The sequence below is a fragment of the Chiloscyllium plagiosum genome, unplaced genomic scaffold (genome assembly GCF_037043375.1).
Source record: "Chiloscyllium plagiosum isolate Xiang-an unplaced genomic scaffold, Cpla_swu_hap1 HiC_scaffold_36, whole genome shotgun sequence".
Taxonomy (NCBI): Eukaryota; Metazoa; Chordata; class Chondrichthyes; order Orectolobiformes; family Hemiscylliidae; genus Chiloscyllium; species Chiloscyllium plagiosum.
Window position 1 is genome coordinate 2,070,006 of NW_028270174.1, and position 19,308 is coordinate 2,089,313.

Here is a 19,308-nt window from a genome sequence, read left to right on the forward strand (position 1 = left end):
CCGAGCCAATGCTCTCTGTTCTGTCTCCATTTGTCCTGCGTGGTATCCATATGCTTATTGGGCAGTACCCACTTATCCAGACCCAAAGTGAAGATTAGTCAAGGCAGAGCACAGAGTCAGGTGGAAGGTTCTTGGGTCAAAGGCCAGTGGAACACTTCACTATTGAATGTCTGCAGATTTTCACATGGGAATTATAGGGGGCACCAAAACAAATAGAATCTTCCAGGTATAGTCTGAGACAATGGAAGCTAAAATGGTACTATTTTAAAAGGGGCGCCAGGAGTAAACATACAAATCCTTTGAAGGAGCACATTAAAGTTGAGAAGCCTGTTTAAAATTAAGGCACACAGAATCTGAAGCAAGAGTCTAGAGTACATCAGCAAGAGAGTTATTCTGGAGTTTTACATTTTTCTGGAGGTTTAGCCTCAGCTGGTATATTGTACACAATTGTAGGAACTAGGCTTTAGGAAGAACGTTAAGTCTCGATGATAAGAGATTGACTAGAACATTTGTGTGAGGGAATCTAATTATGTGGAGAGGCAGAGGTTGTGCTGCACTGAGCAGAGAAGTTTAAGGGAAGAATTAGTGGAGCCTTTCAAAGTTATGAAGGATTTTGATATGTAAAGAAGAGTTGGAAGCCAGACAGCACTGATAATTTCTAAGAAAAAATGATTTTTAACACTAAGTTATGATGATTTGGAATGTACTACCTGAGATGTAAGTGAAAGCAGATTGAACAGGGATTTATAAGAAAAATTGATAAGTAATCATAATAGAAACATGGATGTGATTATGGGGAAGTGCAAGAGAGTTTGTCTCATCAGATGGCTTATTCAAAGATTTGGCACAGGAATGGGCTGAATGGTCTCTTCTGCTGACATGAATGCCGCCAATATGTAAAAAAATCTATTTTAAAAGGATGCTATAGAGTTCACATGTGACAACAGATCTCTACAATACACAGGAGATAAGGTGGAAGTCGGTGGAGCAGTGTGCTGTCCTGGATAGAGAACTAGCTTGCAGACAGGTAACCAACCGTAGATATAAACTGGACTGTTTCAGAGTGACAGGCAGTGACTAGTGAGCTATCAATGCTTTGATCCCAGCTAGCCATGATGTATGTTAATGATTCAGATGAAGGAACTAAGTGTAATATCTCCAAGCTTGTTAACAATACAAAGCTGGGTCGGAGGGTGAGCTGTGAGGAGGATACAGAGATGCTTCAGTGTGATTTGGACAGGCTCAGGGAGTGGAAGGAAACATGCAGATTAAGTATAATGTGGATAAATATGCAGTTATTCAATTTAGTATCAAAACAGGAAGGTGGTTTGTTACCTGAATGGGGATAGCTTGGAAAAGGGAAGGTGCAACAAGACTTGGGAGTCCTTGTACACCAGTCTCTGAAAGTAAGATGCAGGTGCACAGTGAAGGGAAACAGTATGTTGGCTTTCATAGCAAAAGGATTTCAGTATTGGAGCAGGGATGCCTTGCTGCAATTGTACGGGGCCTTGGAGAGACCACAGCAGGTATATTGTGTACGGTTTTGGTTTCCTTCCCTGACATGGATGTTCTGGGGTAGGCTGGGAGTGGGCGGCACGGTGGCACAGTGGCTAGCACTGCTGCCTCACAGCGCCAGAGACCCAGGTTCAATTCCCGCCTCAGGCGACTGACTGTGTAAAGTTTGCACATTCTTCCCGTGTCTGCGTGGGTTTCCTCTGGGTGCTCCGGTTTCCTCCCATAGTCCAAAAATGTGCAGGTGAGGTGAATTGGCCATGCTAAATTGCTCGTAGTGTTAGGGGCAGGGGTAAATGTAGGGGAATGGGTCTAGGTGGGTTGCGCTTCGGCGGGTTGGTGTGGACTTGTTGGGCCAAAGGGCCTGTTTCCACACTGTAAGTAATCTAAAATCTAAATCTAAAGAGATACAGGAGATGTTAGCCTGGTGGTATTATCACTGTAAAAGTAAGTAATGGTGCTAGAATAATCATCCAGGTTAAATGTTCTGAGATCATGGGTTCAAATACTACCATGGCAGACAATGAGATCTGAATTCAATAAACATCTTGCATTACAAAGCTACCCTCATAGTAACCAAGTAACCATTGCTGACTGTTATAAAAACCCAGCTGGTTCATTAACATCCCTTAGGGAAGGAACTCTGCTGTCCTTAGCTGTCAGATCTACATGTAACTCTAGACTGACAGCAGAGTGGTTTATTCTTAGGGCTTTTACAGTGCAGTGGCAGTTTTCCTCCCATTCTTAGTCAGGAGTCCCAGGTTCAAGTTCCACTTCTCCAGGGGGTTGTATAACATCTCTGAACAGGTTATTTTGAAAATATTTATACTAACCATCTGACGAAACTAAAACTCTTTCAAAGTCTGACAACATGATGACATTGTAAGAGAAAGCTTTAATGTTGAATTATCACCAAAAAAATACATTTTGGAAGAGGTTCTAACTTACGTTGAAATCATTTCCTTTGGACCCACTTGAACTAAACATATTCCTTTTTCACACTGTTTGCCAACGAGACTGTGAGCATGGAGATGCACACTATCCTTCCCATAGGTCACCAACTGAACAACAATCTTTGCCTGTCCAACGTAGTTGCATATCTAAACAAAATGATACAATTACATTACTGATAAATTTAGACATCACAGTACAATATCTGATCTCAACCATGAGAAATACCAGTAAAACAGTTTCCCATTTATTTCACAAATCCCTGAAAACACTATGTGGTGTATTCCATTCCAGCAATATTTCCCACATTTTCCCCGAATTATTTTTTATAACCCTATGGTGTGCTCAGTTGTACAAAAAGTCAAAGGATTCGTTCATTCCAATCAATCAGGACGGATGACTCCCACATTTTATAAATGAATTAAATAAATGCAAAAACCAACTGGCAATTTCTACTTGGTGGTTCTCTACATTGTTTGTTGTTACAATCTGCATTCTGAATAGAAATCAAAATGGGTTCACAGAAGGCACTGTACGTGTGTTCCACCACAATGAAGGAGCTGAACTTCCATATGATTCATCTCTGACATTTTGTCTCATTTCCAGAGTTAGGGACATTATCAATTCCATGAAAATATTAAGTGATTTTCCATTTTAAACAGTGACATTCAGGTGAAGATGATTTTGGAAAGTATTTGGAAAGATACAGTTATAGAAATTTTTCATATTACATTGAGTTAGTCACAGACAGATGGGTGTAACTTGCTCTCAAACAGTTTGCCATCAACAAGGTGTTAGAATCAGACAAGGATTTTCACATCCAAACCACATCCATCAGGAATTATTTCTACTCTTTCAGAGAATTGTTTGCTTCCACCCATCAAAACTTTTCAAACAGCAAGCGTCTGAACGAATGAAATTATCACCCCCAGGAAACAGATATGGTCTTGCAATTCTGAGAAGCATTTTCACACAATTTCAATATATCACTTCACAAATGGATTATCATTTGAAATTCAGACAGAAAAGCAACTTGGAGAGAGTGTAGTACGGATGAAGAAGGGAAATATTGACCAGGATACCAAAAGCAACTTGCTATTCCTCACATTCTGACACTCATTTTGTACATTACATTCATTGAACTCACAGAGCCGGGGCCAGCAACGTAAGGTCTCCTAAAAAAGGTACAGAACAGCTTTTATTATTTATCCCCATCACAGTGCTTGTGAATTTCTGAATAACTGTCATTTTTTTTATCCCAATTAACACTCATAAAAGGGTCAATCAAAATCCTGTATGGCATCACAACTGAATCATCAGTCATTCAGAAATATGTAACCAATTATTATAATTGCACAATATCAGGGTGGCTCCACTTATGTCAAGGGGAACTTCCCAATTTTCAACATACATCGCCACGTGACTTTGTCAGGATATTCCCGACTGTGAAAGTGGTAGTGAGTTACTGAGTCACATGCACTTTGCTGAAATGGAGGCAAAAATAAGTTGCCTGCTTACTGCCACACAACTATGTCATGCATCTTGGAAATACCAGGGACTTCCCCTATATTTCTCATTAAATAGTACAGAAATTGACTCTGCATTTCCAGCCACCTTAAACCAGACACAAACATGGAAATAATTTTCTGAAGTGGTTGCAACAGTATAACAAAAACTGGTATACAGCCAAGTAAGTAGAAGTAAAGCCACCATAAACCCAGAGGACCATAGAGCTCCTTCCTCATTAGAGAGAGGACTGGTAGTGATCAGCCTGAGGGTCACCTTGCCCCAGGTGATGAGAGAGGTTGAGAATGTAGGGCCTCACAATAACCTTCGCCAGTGCCTGAATTGAACCCATGCTGTAGGTGTCACTCTGCATCACAAACCAGTCATCCAGCCAACTGAGCTAACCGGCATGGTGACCCTCAGATTAAACTTAGCACCAGCTGTTGGTTAATGAGAGAGCAGCCCAATGGGCCTCTGGGACTACAGCAACTTTACTGCAAAGCAGCATTTAACATAGCACACACCGTCATAGAATGTGAGAAATTGCAGAGCAGAAGGTTATTCAGCTTTCCATTACCAGGGCAAAGGTAGCTCTTCAATTGAAATCATGGAGATGAAACTCATTTCCCTTTATCCTTCAATAATAACTATCAAATTTGTTTTAAAACTTTTTTATGGTGCTTACTTCACCAACAACTTGTAAACTATTTAATTCCTTGATGCCTCCCCACAGCTAATCTCGAGTTTCTGTATTTAGAGAACAAACCGGTCTACAGCAAACAGTTCAAACTTGGACCTGGTTCCTACAGGACCCCAGAGAAAGATCATCAAAGGAGGAGGCCACCTGGCATGTTCTGTGGTGGGAACTGGTCCTCCTGGGAGCAGATGCGGTGGAGGCAGAGGAACTGGGAATAAGGGATAGTGTTTTTACACAGACAGGGTGGGAGAAGGTGTACACCAGGTAGCTGTGTGAGCTGTGCCTGTGGCCACTTCCTCCAGACCGAAGGCGTAGCCATGGGCACTCGCGTGGGCCCCAACTATGCCTGTCCCTTGGTTGGGTATGTGGAACAGTCCATCTTCTGCAGCTACACCAGCACCATTCCCCACCTTTTCCTTCACTACATCGATGACTGTATCGGTGCTACTTCATGCCTCCATGAGAAGGTTGAACAGTTCATCAACTTCACTAACACCTTCCACCCTGACCATCTTGGACATTTCCCTCCATTTTCTGGACCTCTCCATCTCCATTAACGTGGACATCTACTACAAACCCACAGACTCGCACAGCTACCTGGACTAGACTTCATCCTACCCTGCCTCTTGTAATAACGCCATCGCTTATTCCCAATTCCTCTGCTACCACTGCATCTGCTCCCAGGAGGACCAGTTCCACCACAGGATATACCAGATTGGCCTCCCTCTTTAAAGACCACAATTTCCCCTCCCATGGTGGTCGATGGTGCCCTCCAGTACATTTCATCCACTTGCTGCACCTCTGCCCTCTAACCTCACCCCTCCGACCACAGTAAGGGCAGAACCCCCCACTCTGGTCCTCATCTTCCACCCCACCAACCTCTGGATACTCGCATCATCCTGCGCCATTTCCACCACCTACAAACAGACACCACTATCAGGGATATTTTTCCCTCCCCACCCCTGTCTGCACTCGGTAAAGTCGATTCTCTCCGTGATTCCCTTGTCAAGGCCATGCCCACCACAAACCCACCCTCCCCTCCTGGCACCCTCCCGTGCCAATGCAAGAAGTGCAAAACCTGCACCCACATCTCCCCTCTCATCTCCGTCCAAGGCCTCAAAGGAGCCTTCCACATCTGTCAGAGCTTTACCTGCACTTCCACACACGTCAGTTACTATATCTACACTGGGGAGACAGGACACCTACTTGCAGAGCACTTCAGAGAACATCGCTGGGACTCATGCACCAATCAACCCCACTGCCCTGTGGCTAAACACTTTAACACCCCTCCCCCTCTCACTCCGCCAAGGACATGCAGGTCCTGTGCTTTCACCACTGCCAAATCCTTACCACCCAACACCTGGAGGAAGAATGCTTATCTTCTGCCTTGGGACCCTCCAACCACACGGGATCAATGTGGATTGCACCAGTTTCCTCATTTCCCCTCCCCCACCTTATCCCAGATCCAACCTTCCAACTCGGCACCACCCTCTTGACTTGCCCAAACTGTCCATCTTCTTTCCCACCTTCCCACTGCACCCTCCTCTCCGACCTATCACTTTCACCCCCCCACCTCCATCTACCCATCGCATTTCCAGCTACCTTACTCCCAGCCCCACCCCCCCTCCCATTTATCTCTCAGCCCCCTTGGTCTGCAAGTCTCATTCCTGATGAAGGGCTTATGCGCAAAACGTCAACTCTCCAGCTCCGCGGATGCTGCCTGATCTGCTGTGCTTTTCCAGCACCACCCTAATCTTGACTCTGATCTCCAGCATCTGTAGTCCTCACTTTCTTCCTATGGGGTAAAAACAATGACTGCAGATGCTGGAAACCAGATTCCAGATTACAGTGGTGCTGAAAAAGCGCAGCAGGTCAGGCAGCATCCGAGGAGCAGGAAAATCGACATTTCGGGCAAAACCCTTCATCAGGAATAGAGGCAGGGTGCCTGCAGAGTGGAGAGATAAATGAGAGGGGGGGGTGGGGAGAAAGTAGCATAGAGTACAATAGGTGAATGGGGGTGGGGATGAAGGTGATCGGTCAGAGAGGAGGGTGGAATGGATAGGTGGAAAGGAGCTAGGCAGGTACCACTTTCTTCCTATAGTCTATGCAGAAGTTCAGTAAACTACACATGACTAAATTAAGTATTCAAGAATTCAATACCAACATTAGATTTTTTTAAAATACAGACATCACTTACAATCTTCCTTCCATACTTACAAGAAATAATAATGCATTAGTAAAATTACCGTAAATAGCCAATTATTTCTGCCTACATATAGAAAAGTGCAGCACAGCATCAGGCCCTTTGGCTCACTATGTCTGAACCAGCCATGACATCGTTCTAAACTAATCCTATCTGCCTTATTTGATTTAATTTAATATTCCCTCTCAGTGGACAATACATACAAACACAATTAAAAAAAAATTATTCTCTTAGATGTGCAGAGGCTTACTGCACAGTAAGGGCCCATTAACTCACTATGTCTAAGCCTGCTCCATTTATACTCATCAGCTTCTTCCCCACAGCCTGCAGATTGGCCCTCTCACCAAGGTGCTTGAATTGAACTTTGAAAGGAAGAAGCATTCAGGTACGAAGTGATTCCCCTGCCTGGCACTTCAGTGGGAAGCAGCCCTGGCAGGAAGATCGTGAATGAACAAACTTTCAGTCAGACATCTGCCTCGTCCACAACCGCGTAAGACTGAGGAGCAACTCCACGTCACGTCACTTCTTTCTTGCCTCATAACATATTCACCCAACCAAATATTTGCATTCAGCAGTAATCAAATCAAGAGAACATCATGTTGGTCATACATGGAGAAATCACAGCAATGTGGAATATAGGATTTAAATGGTTTTAATCTGCAAGCTACCTCTCGCATGTTCAATAAAAGAGATGTTCAAGGTTAGAGTTTTGTGAAAAATTTGCCACATTCAGTGAGTAAGAGGAGCAATGGGCGTGATTAAGAAATTTTTTTTAGGTGCATTCAGCCCCTTGAGCCCATCCACTATTGAATCAGATTAGGCCTGGCCTTTAGGCTTTTTTAAACAAAACGGAAAACATAGCAACTGAAGAGCGAGAAACAGAATTAATATTCAAGAACTCTGAAGTCAGGTTCTGCCAATTCCGATTTTATTTCAGATTTCCAGTATATGCAGTATTTTGCTTTTACATAATTTCTTTCACCAACCTTTTCAGACATATCAAGACCCATGGCCTTCTGCACCAGAGCTGGGGCACTACCACTGTACCACCAGAGCCCTATTGACCTCAGACCTGTATCATGACTCTGCCTTCCTTGGTTCCATAATCATTCATTTTCTTATGCTACAAAATCTATCAATCAAATTCAAAACTTGAATCAACTCCCAGCCTCGTCAGCTGTTTGAGGGAGTTTCAGATTTCTGTGCATCTTTGCATGGACTGACTGATTGTAAGGTTCTGCCTCAACTGTGGAACATCATTCCCACCAGAGGTAACAGTTTCACTCTATCCTATCGTTCCCTTAATCATCAATTAGATCTGACTAAATCTCCTGAAATTGAGGGAATGCAAAGTTCATTTAAATAACCTGTTCTCATAATTTAACTCTCTTTGACCCAGCCTCATTGCATCTGGAGGATTGTGTAAGGAATCTTGCTGATGGGCAGGGGGCTGCAGACAGCAGCAGACCATAAATAACAGAATCATATTATCCTGTTCCCCATCACTCAGTCACTCAGAAAAACAACCTTCAAATGACACACAAAAGAGCAACATAAACCATTGCTGGACAGCTTTATGCCTTCCAAAGCAGAAAAGGCAAAAATGGAAATGCAACCTCTCCAGGCCACAGGAATTAAGTCATGAAATGTAACACAGATAAAGAGTCAGATGGATTTCAATTTGCTGCACTCACTTCAAGTTCCAAATTTCCTATTCTATCCTGTTTCTGTGATGTGAAGTCCAACTGGTATGAGCCCCACATGACCCTTCTCAGATTTCAGAACAGCAGCTGAAGCAGGATAGAACTATAACTAATCTTTACACACTCCAATAGTTATTCTTAATTAACATGTTCAGATGTGTTATCACACACCTTCAAGGTAGACTGCACTTTGATGTCATCAGGGCCAGAGGTGGGGACACTACCAGTGCCCCATAAGCATCAGTAAACCATGCATCCTCAGAAGCAGATTCAAAGTCAAGCTTCGAGTTTCAAATTGGAGAGGATTGCAGATGGACAAATTGTGATGCAGGAATCAGAGACAAGACAGCTACACTGACCCCATCACCATCACGTAAACTCCACCAGCTGCCATGGTGGGACTGGGAACCCATGCTTCCAGATTATGAAGCTCTCCCTCTAGATCACTATGAGAACATAGAGCAGTACAGCACAGTACAGGCCCTTCAGCCCTCAATGTTGTACCGACCTTTTATCCTGCTATCAGATCAGACTAACCTATCATTCATGTGGCTATCCAAGAGTCGCTTAAATGTCCCTAATGTATCTGACTCTACTACCACCTCTGGCAGTGTACTCCATGCACCCACCACTGTCTCCATAAAGAACCTACCTCTGACATTTCCCCGATATCTTTTATCACCATAAAATTATGCCCCCTTATGATAGCTATTTCCACTCTGGGAAAAAGTCTCTGGCTATCCACTCTATCTATGCCTCTCATCATCTTGTACACCTCTCTCAAGTCAACTCTCATCCTTCTTCGCTCCATTAAGAAAAGACTTGGCTCCCTCAACCTTTCTTCATAAGACATGCCCTCCAGTCCAGGCAGCATCCTGGTAAATCTCCTCTGAACCCTCTCTAAACCTTCTATATCCTTCCTATAAATGAGGTGACCAGAACGGAACACAATATTCCAAATGTGGTCTAACCAGGGCTCTATAGAGCTGCAGCATAACCTCATGGCTCTTAAACTCAATCCTCCTGCTAATGAAAGTTAACATACCATACGCCTTCTTGACAATCCTATCACCTTTGGTGGCAACTTTGAGGGATCTATGGACATGGATCACTCTGTTCCTGCAACTGCCAAGAATCCTGCCTTTAATCCTGTATTCAAATTCCACGTTCCGAAGTGAATGACTTCACACTTCACACTTCTCCAAGTTGAATTCAATCTGCCACTTATCAGCCCAGTTCTGCATCCTGTCAATGTCCCGTTGCAACCTACAACAGCCCTCCACACTATCCACAACTCCACCAAACTTCATGTCATCAGCAAACTTACTAACCCACCCTTGCACTTCCTCAATTAAGTCATTTATAAAAATCATAAAGAGCAGAGATCCCAGAACTGATCCCTGCAGAACATCACTGCTCACCAAGCTCCAGACTCAATACATTCCAGTTACCACCACCCTCTGTATTCTGTATCCAGACAATCAGATTTCCCTCTATCCCATCCCTCCTTATCTGAATGACCATCCCTCCTTATCTGAATGAGCCTACCATGGGGAACCTTATCAAACACCTTGCTAAAATCCATGTACACCACACCCACTGCTCTACCTTCATCAATGTGTTTTGTCACATCCTCAAAAATTCAATAAGGTTTGTGAGGCATGACCTGCCACTCTCAGAGCCATGTTGACCATCTCTAATCAAACTATGACTTTCAAAGTAATAATAAATCCAGTCTCTCAGAATCCTCTCAAATAATTTGCCCACCAGAGATGTGAGACTGACTGGTCTGTAATACCCAGGATTCTCTTTCTTCAACAAGGGAATAACATTTGTCACCCTCCAAACATCTGGCACTACTCCAATGGACAGTGAGGACACAGAGATCATCGCTAAAGATGCAGCAACCTCTTCCCTCACTTCCTGTAGTAACAACATAGGAAGGGAAAAGATTGAGAGTCTGAAGGGAGATTACAGAGAGTTAGGCAGGAATTTAAAAAGGAGGTCCTCGAGAGTAGTAATATCTGGATGACTCCCGGTGCTACGAGCTAGTGAGGGCAGGAATAGGAGGATAGAGCAGATGAATGCATGGCTGAGGAGCTGGTGTATGGAAGGAGGATTCATATTTTTGGATCATTGGAATTGCGTTTGGGGTAGAAGTGACCTGTACAAGAAGGACGGATTGCACCTAAATTGGAAGGGGACGAATATACTTGCAGGGAAATTTGCTCGAGCTGCTCAGGAGGATTTAATGTGGGGGGTGGGACCCAGGGAGATAGTGAGGAAAGAGATCAATCTGAGACTGGTACAGTTGAGAACAGAAGCGAGTCAAACAGTCAGGGCAGGCAGGGACAAGGTAGGACTAATAAATCAAACTGCATTTATTTCAATGCAAGGGGCCTAACAGGGAAGGCAGATGAACTCAGGGCATGGTTAGCAGCATGGGACTGGGGTATCGTAGCAATTACAGAAACATGGCTCAGGCATGATCAGAACTGGCAGCTTAATGTTTCAGGATACAAATGCTACAGGAAGGACAGAAAGGGAGGCAAGAGAGGAGGGGGATAGGTGTTGTTGATAAGGGATAGCATTACAGCTGTGCTGAGGCAGGATATTCCTGGAAATACATCCACGAAAGTTATTTGGATGGAACTGAAAAATAAGGAAGGGATTATCACCTTATTGGGTTTGTATTATAGACCCCCTAATAGTCAGAGGGAAATTGACAAACAAATTTGTAAGGAGATCTCAGCTATCTGTAAGAATAATAGGGTGGTTATGGTAGGGAATTTTAACTTTCCAAACATCGACTGGGACTGCCCTAGTGCTAAGGGTTTAGATGGAGAGGAACTTGTTAAGTGGGTACCAGAAAATTTTCTGATTCAGTGTGTGGATGTACCTACTAGAGAAGGTGCAAAACATGACCTACTCTTGGGAAATAAGGCAGGGCAGGTGACTGAGGTATGAGTGGGAGAGCACTTTGGGGCCAGTGACCATAATTCTATTAGATTTAAAACAGTGATGGATAAGGATAGACCAGATCTAAAAGCTGAAGTTCTAAATTGGAGAAAGGCCAATTTTGATGGTATTAGGCAAGAACTTTCGAAAGCTGATTGGGGGCAGATGTTCGCAGGTAAAGGTATGGCTGGAAAATGGGAAGCCTTCAGAAATGAGATAACGAGAATCCAGAGAAATTATATTCCTGTCAGGGTGAAAGGAAAGGCTAGTAGGTATAGGAAATGCTGGATGACTAAAGAAATTGAGGGTTTGGCTAAGAAAAAGAAGGAAGCATATGTAAGGTATACACAAGATAGATCGAGTGAATCCCAAGAAGAGTATAAAGAAAGTAGGAGTATACTTAAGAGGGAAATCAGGAGGGCAAAAAAGGGAACATGAGCTAGCTTTGGCAATTAGAATTAAGGAGAATCCAAAGGGTTTTTACAAATATATTAAGGACAAAAGGGTAACTAGGGAGAAAATAGGGCCTCTCAAAGATCAGCAAGGCGACCTTTGTGTGGCGCCACATAAAATGAGGGAGATACTAAATGAGTATTTTGCATCAGAATTTACTGTGGAAAAGGATATGGAAGATATAGACTGTAGGGAAATAGATGGTGATATCTTGCAAAAAGACCAGATTACAGAGGAGGAAGTGCTGGATAAATCCCCAGGACCTGATCAGGTGTACCCTAGAACTCTGTGGAAAACTACAGAAGGGATTGATGGGCCTCATTCCGAGATATTTGTATCATCGATAGTCACAAGTGAGGTGCCGGAAGACTGGAGGTTGGCTAACGTGGTGCCACTGTTTAAGAAGGATGCTAAGGACAAGCCAGGGAACTATAGACCAGTGAGCCTAACATCTGTGGTGGGCAAGTTGTTGGAGGGAATCCTGAGGGACAGGATGTACATGTATTTGGAAAGGCAAGGACTGATTAGGGATAGTCAACATGGCTTTGTGCGTGGGAAATCATGTCTCACAAACTTGATTGAGTTTTTTGAGGAAGTAACAATGAGGATTGATGAGGGCAGAGCAGTAGATGTGATCTATATGGATTTCAGTAAGGCATTCAACAAGGTTCCCCATGGGAGATTGATTAGCAAGATTAGATCTCATGGAATACAGGGAGAACTAGCCATTTGGATACAGAACTCGCTCAAAGGTAGAAGACAGAGGGTGGTGGTGGAGGGTAGTTTTTCAGACTAGAGGCCTGTGACCAGTGGAGTGCCACAAGGATCAGTGCTGGGCCCTCTACCTTTTGTCATTTACATAAATGATTTGGATGCGAGCATAAGAGGTACAGTTTTTAAGTTTGCAGATGATACCAAAATTGGAGTTGTACTGGACAGCGAAGAAGGTTACTTCAGATTACAACAGGATATTGACCAGATAGGCCAATGGGCAGAGACGTGGCAGGTGGAGTTTAATTCAGATAAATGCGAGGTGCTGCATTTTGGGAAAGCAAATTTTAGCAGGACTTATACACTTAATGGTAAGGTCCTAGGGAGTGTTGCTGAACAAAGAGACCTTGGAGTGCAGGTTCATAGCTCCTTGAAAGTGGAGTTGCAGGTAGATAGGATAGTGAAGAAGGCATTTGGTATGCTTTCCTTTATTGGTCAGAGTATTGAGTACAGGAGTTGGGAGGTCATGTTGCGCCTGTACAGGACATTGGTTAGGCCACTGTTGGAATATCGCATGAAATCCTGGTCTTCTTCCTATCAGAAAGATGTTGTGAAACTTGAAAGGGTTCAGAAAAGATTAAAAAAGATGTTGCCAGGGTTGGAGGATTTGAGCTACAGGGAGAGGCTGAACAGGATGGGGCTGTTTTCCCTGCAGCATCGGAGGCTGAGGAGTGACCTTATAGAGTTTACAAAATTATGAGGGGCATGGATAGGGTAAATCGACAAAGTCTTTTCCCTGGGGTTGGGGAGTCCAGAACTAGAGGGCATAGGTTTAGGGTGAGAGGGGAAAGATATAAAAGAGACCTCAGGGGCAACTTTTTCACACTGAGGGAGGTACGTGTATGGAATGAGCTGCCAGAGGAAGTAGTGGAGGCTGGTACAATTGCAACATTTAAGAGGCATTTGGATGGCTATATGAATAGGAAGGGTTTGGAAGGATATGGGCCGGGTGCTGGCAGGTGGAACTAGATTGGGTTGGAATATCTGGTCAGCGTGGACAGGTTGGACTAAATGGTCTGTTTCCATGCTGTACATTTCTATGACTCTATTTCCTGCCTGGTCCAGGGGATTTGAGAGTGTGGTGCTGCAAAAGCACTGCAGGTCAGGCAGCAGAATGAAGGGCTTATGCTTCTTGCTCCTCGGATGCTGCCTAACCTGCTGTGCTTTTCCAGCACCACACTCTTGACTCTGACTTCCAGCATCTGCAGTCCTCACTTTCTCCTGGCCCAGGGGATTTATCTATCCTCATAAATCTCAAAATTTTCAGCACATCCTCCTCCCTAACATCAACCTGTTCAAGCATATCAGTCTGTTTCACGCTGTCCTCAGAAATGTCAAGGTCTCTCTCAGTGGTGAAGACTGAAGCAAAGTATTCATTAAGTACCGCCCCTACTTCCTCCAACTCCAGGTGTAAGTTCCCTCCACTATTCCTGATTGGCCCTTCCCTCACTCTGGCCACCCTCTTGTTCCTCACATAAGTGTAGAATGCCTTAGGGTTTTCCTTAATCCTACCCGCTAAAGCTTTCTCATGCCCCCTTCTAGCTCTCCTAAATCCATTCTTCAGTTCCTTCCTGGCTACCTTGTAACCCTCTGGAGCCCTGTTTGATCCTTGCCTCCTCAACCTTAAGAAAGCTTCCTTCTTCCTCTTGACTAGATATTCCACATCCCTTGTCACCCAAGGTTCCTTCACCCTACCATCCCTTCCTTGCCTCAGTGGGATAAACCTATCTAGTACTAATCAGCAACTGCTCCCTAAACAACCTCTATATTTCTATCATGCATTTCCCCGAAAACATCTGTTCCCAACTTAGGCGCCCCAATACCTGCCTAATAGCATGAAATTCCCCCTCCCCCAATTAAATACTTTCCCATACTGTCTGCTCCTATCCCTCTCTATGAGTATAGGAAAGGTCAGGGAGTTGTGATCACTAACACCAAAATGCTCTCCCTCTGAGAGATCTGACACCTGACCTGGTTCGTTGCCAAGCACCAAATCTAATATGGCCTCCCCTCTGACACAACCACAACACACTGACATGCCTGCTCCACACAGCTTTATAGCCCCTTATTCACAAACATGTTTCTTCTTTCAGTCTGTTTTTTTGAAAACCACCACTAAATAAATGAATTAAAACATATAAGTAGTAACAATAAGCAAGCATTGCCCACTCGGGGCAGTGCAACTACAATAGTAATAGGAAAGAGAGCTCTTGTGATGTAAGAGTAATGTCCTTAGCTCTGGGCCAGGAAGCTTAAGTTCAACTCCCACCCACTCTAGAGATGTGTCATAACATATGCCCCAAACATGTTGATTAGAAAATATCAAAAAGAAGGATAGAGTAGGAAGAGAGAGAGGGAGAGGACTAAATTAAAATGGAGTTGGAGGGGGAAATAATGCACTCAGTACCCATGATGTCCATCTCTCGCTAAAGGTGTCAGCGATCTTTCTATTTTATATTTTATGATGAAAAATAATGGGACTTGTATCAAGTCCAAAGATGAGCAGGTTAGGTGAATTGGCCATAGTGTTCAGGGATGTGTAGGTTAGGTGCATTAGTCAGGGGTAAATGTAGAGCAATTGGGTAGGGGAATGGGTCTGAGTGGATTACTCTTCAGAGAGTCACTGTGGATTTGTTGGGCCAAATGGCCTGTTTCCACACTGCAGGGATTCTATGAGTCTGCCTGGTCCAGAGGGAGGGACACTACCACTGTACCATAAACTCTCCCCTATCCCTCTGCTTTTTTAAGATGATAACTTTTTTTAATGTTTTGAGATATCAGAGATCCCTGTAGGTGTTGTTCTGAGTTATGTCACACCCCTGGAGTAGGTGGGACTTTAACTCAGGCCTCCTGGTTCAGGGGTAGGAACACTACCAATGTGCCACAACAGCTCCCTCCCAACACTTCTGTTTTTAGGGAAAATGATAATCCCCATAACCTGCAGATCGTTATCACCATTAGAAACAGTTAACCTTTGCATATCAACCCCTATCCCATCTAATGACCTATCAACAGATCTTTCTATTCCTTATCTCCTTGTATATTTATCCTACTTGCTATGATATCATCTCAAATACTTCCTCATGTGGATATTAAAGCTTCTTGCCAGAGGTAAACAACTATAAACCTTCAACATGTAACGCTACTAGTTAAAATTCTAACCCCTTTCTACAACTCCCTAATCCATACAGACAAACACGGGGGGAAAAATACACTAAGTTGTCATGTTCATAACTAAGATTATTCTGATGTACTAATTTTGTTTTCAGTAATGATCATACACAATCTATTAATACTCAACTGAACAGTTCTTCATAAACTAATCTAGGTATCAAAGGTGCTGCTTTAATTACATGTTTACGTTTTCCTACTAGCTAACATGTGACATATGTTAAAGAACTGTATTGCATCTTTATGAAATCTTAACCATGTAATAAACCTGTGTACTGATGCTTATATTTCCCATATTCCTACATGCCCTGGCACAGGAATTTCAAGTGCTACTCGCAAAGTCGGGACAACACCATTATTTGTTGAACAACCATCTAATCTTCATCTGCATATCTATGAGGGCGTCGCCATTTTCTCACCCGAACTCCGTTTAATGTAGTAGCACTCTAGATCTTCTTTAGCCTCAGCTGCAGTGTGATTTGTTTGCGTTAACTCAAGTAACTCTAGATCTGCTTCCTGTGTCTCAATTAATGAACACATACCAACAAATTCTTTTGAATTATCCTCATTCATAAATAGAGGTTCAGCTACCAATACATATGCTTATGGTATTACTATGATCCCAATGATCAACTTTGTTAAGCCACTATTCTGGTCCTGCAACTGTTTCATCTCAACTTCAAATGGATTAGAGGCAAAGCCATAAAATGCAGGAGTAGAAATAGGCCATTTCACCCATTAAGCTTGCTCCTCCGTTCAATGAGATCACAGATGTTCTGATTATCCTCACCCCCACTCTCCTGTCTTTTTTTCCTGTCTTTTCATCATAACCCATCCTGATTAAAAATCTGTCTCTCTCAGCCTTGAATATACTTAAAGACCCAGCCTGTGGCAAAGAATTCCACAGATTCATTCCCCTCAGAGAGAAGAAATTCCTTCTCATCTGTGTGTTAAATGGGCGACCCCTTACTTTAAGAATATATCCTTTGGTGCTAGACTCTCCCACAAAGGGAAACAATTTCTCCACAGCTACCCTTAGGCTTTATCAATACTCTGACTTTCATTGAATTTTCTTGAGGGAAAAATAAATCCTTCTCTCCATCAAATACAAAAAATGGTCTCAACAGTACAAACACCTTCTTTATTCTGATCATACTAAACTGCCTTGTCATTTTAAATACTCTTTATCAGGTCACCCTTCGGCCTTCTTCCACCCTGATGAAGTTCACTTTTGGAGAGTCCCCAGGTGTCAGAGGTCACTGATTGGAATGCCATGAACTAATAATCTATTCTCACTTCACATTTGTTGAAAACGCCAAAAGCAGCCTCTCAGCAAAGTACCAGGAAATATCCAGAGAAAAGGCAATGAACCTGTGACAAACACTAATCTTTCAGACATATGAAAGACTGTTACCTCAGTCTTATTACATTAAATATGAAATATAAATACAAATTGCTGTTGAGATGAGGCACAGAAACAGAACTGAACAGGTTAGAGGAACCATACTGACTGCAGTTCCCTCTTGGGATTTCTGTTTCCTCTGACATTGATATTTTAGCATTTTAAATTTCAGCAGAAGTTTTGTTCCCATTTTAGCTTCCCGTTTTGAACTCGACATTGATTGTATAAAGAAGCCAGATGTTGAACTGATCTACACAACATTCTTTAAATTGAATAAAGATTCCATTTGGTTCAGAAAAGATTTGAGAAGGACCAAAGCGATCAAATCTAAGTTTCATTTTCACATTTGGAGAAGGAATTGATCTTCTCTGTATTGTTACTACAATCATCAGGAATGAGGGGAGCAGAAGTACCACTAAAATCTATACATATTTAACATTATGTTACACCATAGAACTTAAGGCCAAAATATTAACATTATGCCTTAGATGTAGATTTCCTGTGACATTATTTTAAGCACCAGGTTATTTCCTGTTTGCAGATTTTTCACCAATACAAAAATCTAACCCTCCCAAACCCACACAAGTATCTAATCAAGTATAAAGTAAGATTTGAATACATTCTAAATATAAACACTGTAGTCAGAATTCCACCCACCATCTGCCAACTCATTTGCTGAAGTGACAAAAATCCACAGAAATACCCTGAAAATTTATTTAAAATGTTGAGACACATCTGAAATTATTAACTAGCAATCCTGTAGTTTAGATCATTCAAAATCTACAGATCTGAAAATGTGAAAAGTCCAGTTTATTTTAAATACTTCGTACTGAACAAGGGAAGATGGAACAGGCCAAGCTCATTTAATCTGACTTAAGATTCTCTCACATTCTCATTTGTAATAAACAGATTTAATAATGAAACAAAAACCTTCACAGTAGGGTAGGATTTCTTATTTTTCTCACTCGATGCACCAGGTAATCCTCCATGGGATGGTCCCTCGCATCCATAACGGAAACGAAATCCCCTCTACAAAGACAGATCAGATTGGACAGTGAGCATGTACAAACAAGAACAATTTAACTTAATCAGACACACTGGGCACTTAGGAAAAGCATGCAGATAAGAATTTCAGAGACGAGATACCTCAAGTGACATTAGTGCTACAGAGAAGCTGAGATGGTTATTCCTGTAGGAGTCAGAATCGACAGGAGATTTCATCTCAAAGTGTTCAAAATCAAAAAGGGGCTAGACTGAGTAGATAGGGACAAACACCAATTTCACCTGACTGGCAGAAGAACCAGCAACTTCTTTTAAATTGTGACTGATTAAGATCTGGAATGCTGCACCTGAGAGTTTAGAAGACGCAGAAGACATTCAAATCAGGGTGATGGGGAACAGTTGAAGCCCCTCATCCCTGGTCCCATCTGCATCCTCTCTATAGCTTTAATACACTTTGCAAAGTTGACACACAACTCCACATGAAGTTTAGCTAAAGGTCTGGTATTTTCTCCTGCTTCCGTATTTCATGGTGCTGTTTATAAAGCCCAGGGTCCCACTTTTCTTCAAAGAGCTTCAACTTGTCCTGCCACCTTCTTTGTTACCATGGAAACATTGTGGGTCTATATTGGCAGCACGTTTATTCAAAATACCAGGCGCAGCTGATAGTGCCAGAGTCAGTCTCTGATGCATCTAAAGTCAGTTCAGTTTAACAACAGGGAGCAAACTCAATAAATGAGGAGGACTAAATTTCACAAATTAACCTTGAAGATTAACAAACTTTGTGCGATGGAAAGTACACAATTTTAAAAAATTCACGTGAGGGACATAGGTATCACTGGCCAGCCAACGTTTATTGTCTAGTTGCCCCTTGAGAAGGTGGGGGTGAGCTGCCTTTTTGAACCGCTGCAGTCCATGTGCTGTAGGTAGACCCACAATGTCCTTAGGGAGGGTATTCCAAGATTCCGACCCAGTGACAGTG

At 42.8% G+C, this 19,308-nt stretch overlaps 1 protein-coding gene across 4 annotated transcripts in view; it reads right to left on the bottom strand.

Moving 5' to 3' along the window:
• Positions 1-19,308, bottom strand: part of nfkb1 (nuclear factor of kappa light polypeptide gene enhancer in B-cells 1) — a 97,707-nt gene that overhangs the window by 46,673 nt on the left and 31,726 nt on the right. For all 4 annotated transcript variants that reach the window (XM_043674520.2, XM_043674523.2, XM_043674522.2 and 1 more), the window contains 2 exons: positions 18,258-18,356; positions 2,461-2,612 (listed from right to left, as the gene is read on the bottom strand). In XM_043674520.2, the coding sequence (XP_043530455.1) occupies positions 2,461-2,612; positions 18,258-18,356 (251 nt within the window). The remainder of the gene's footprint in view (positions 1-2,460; positions 2,613-18,257; positions 18,357-19,308) is intronic.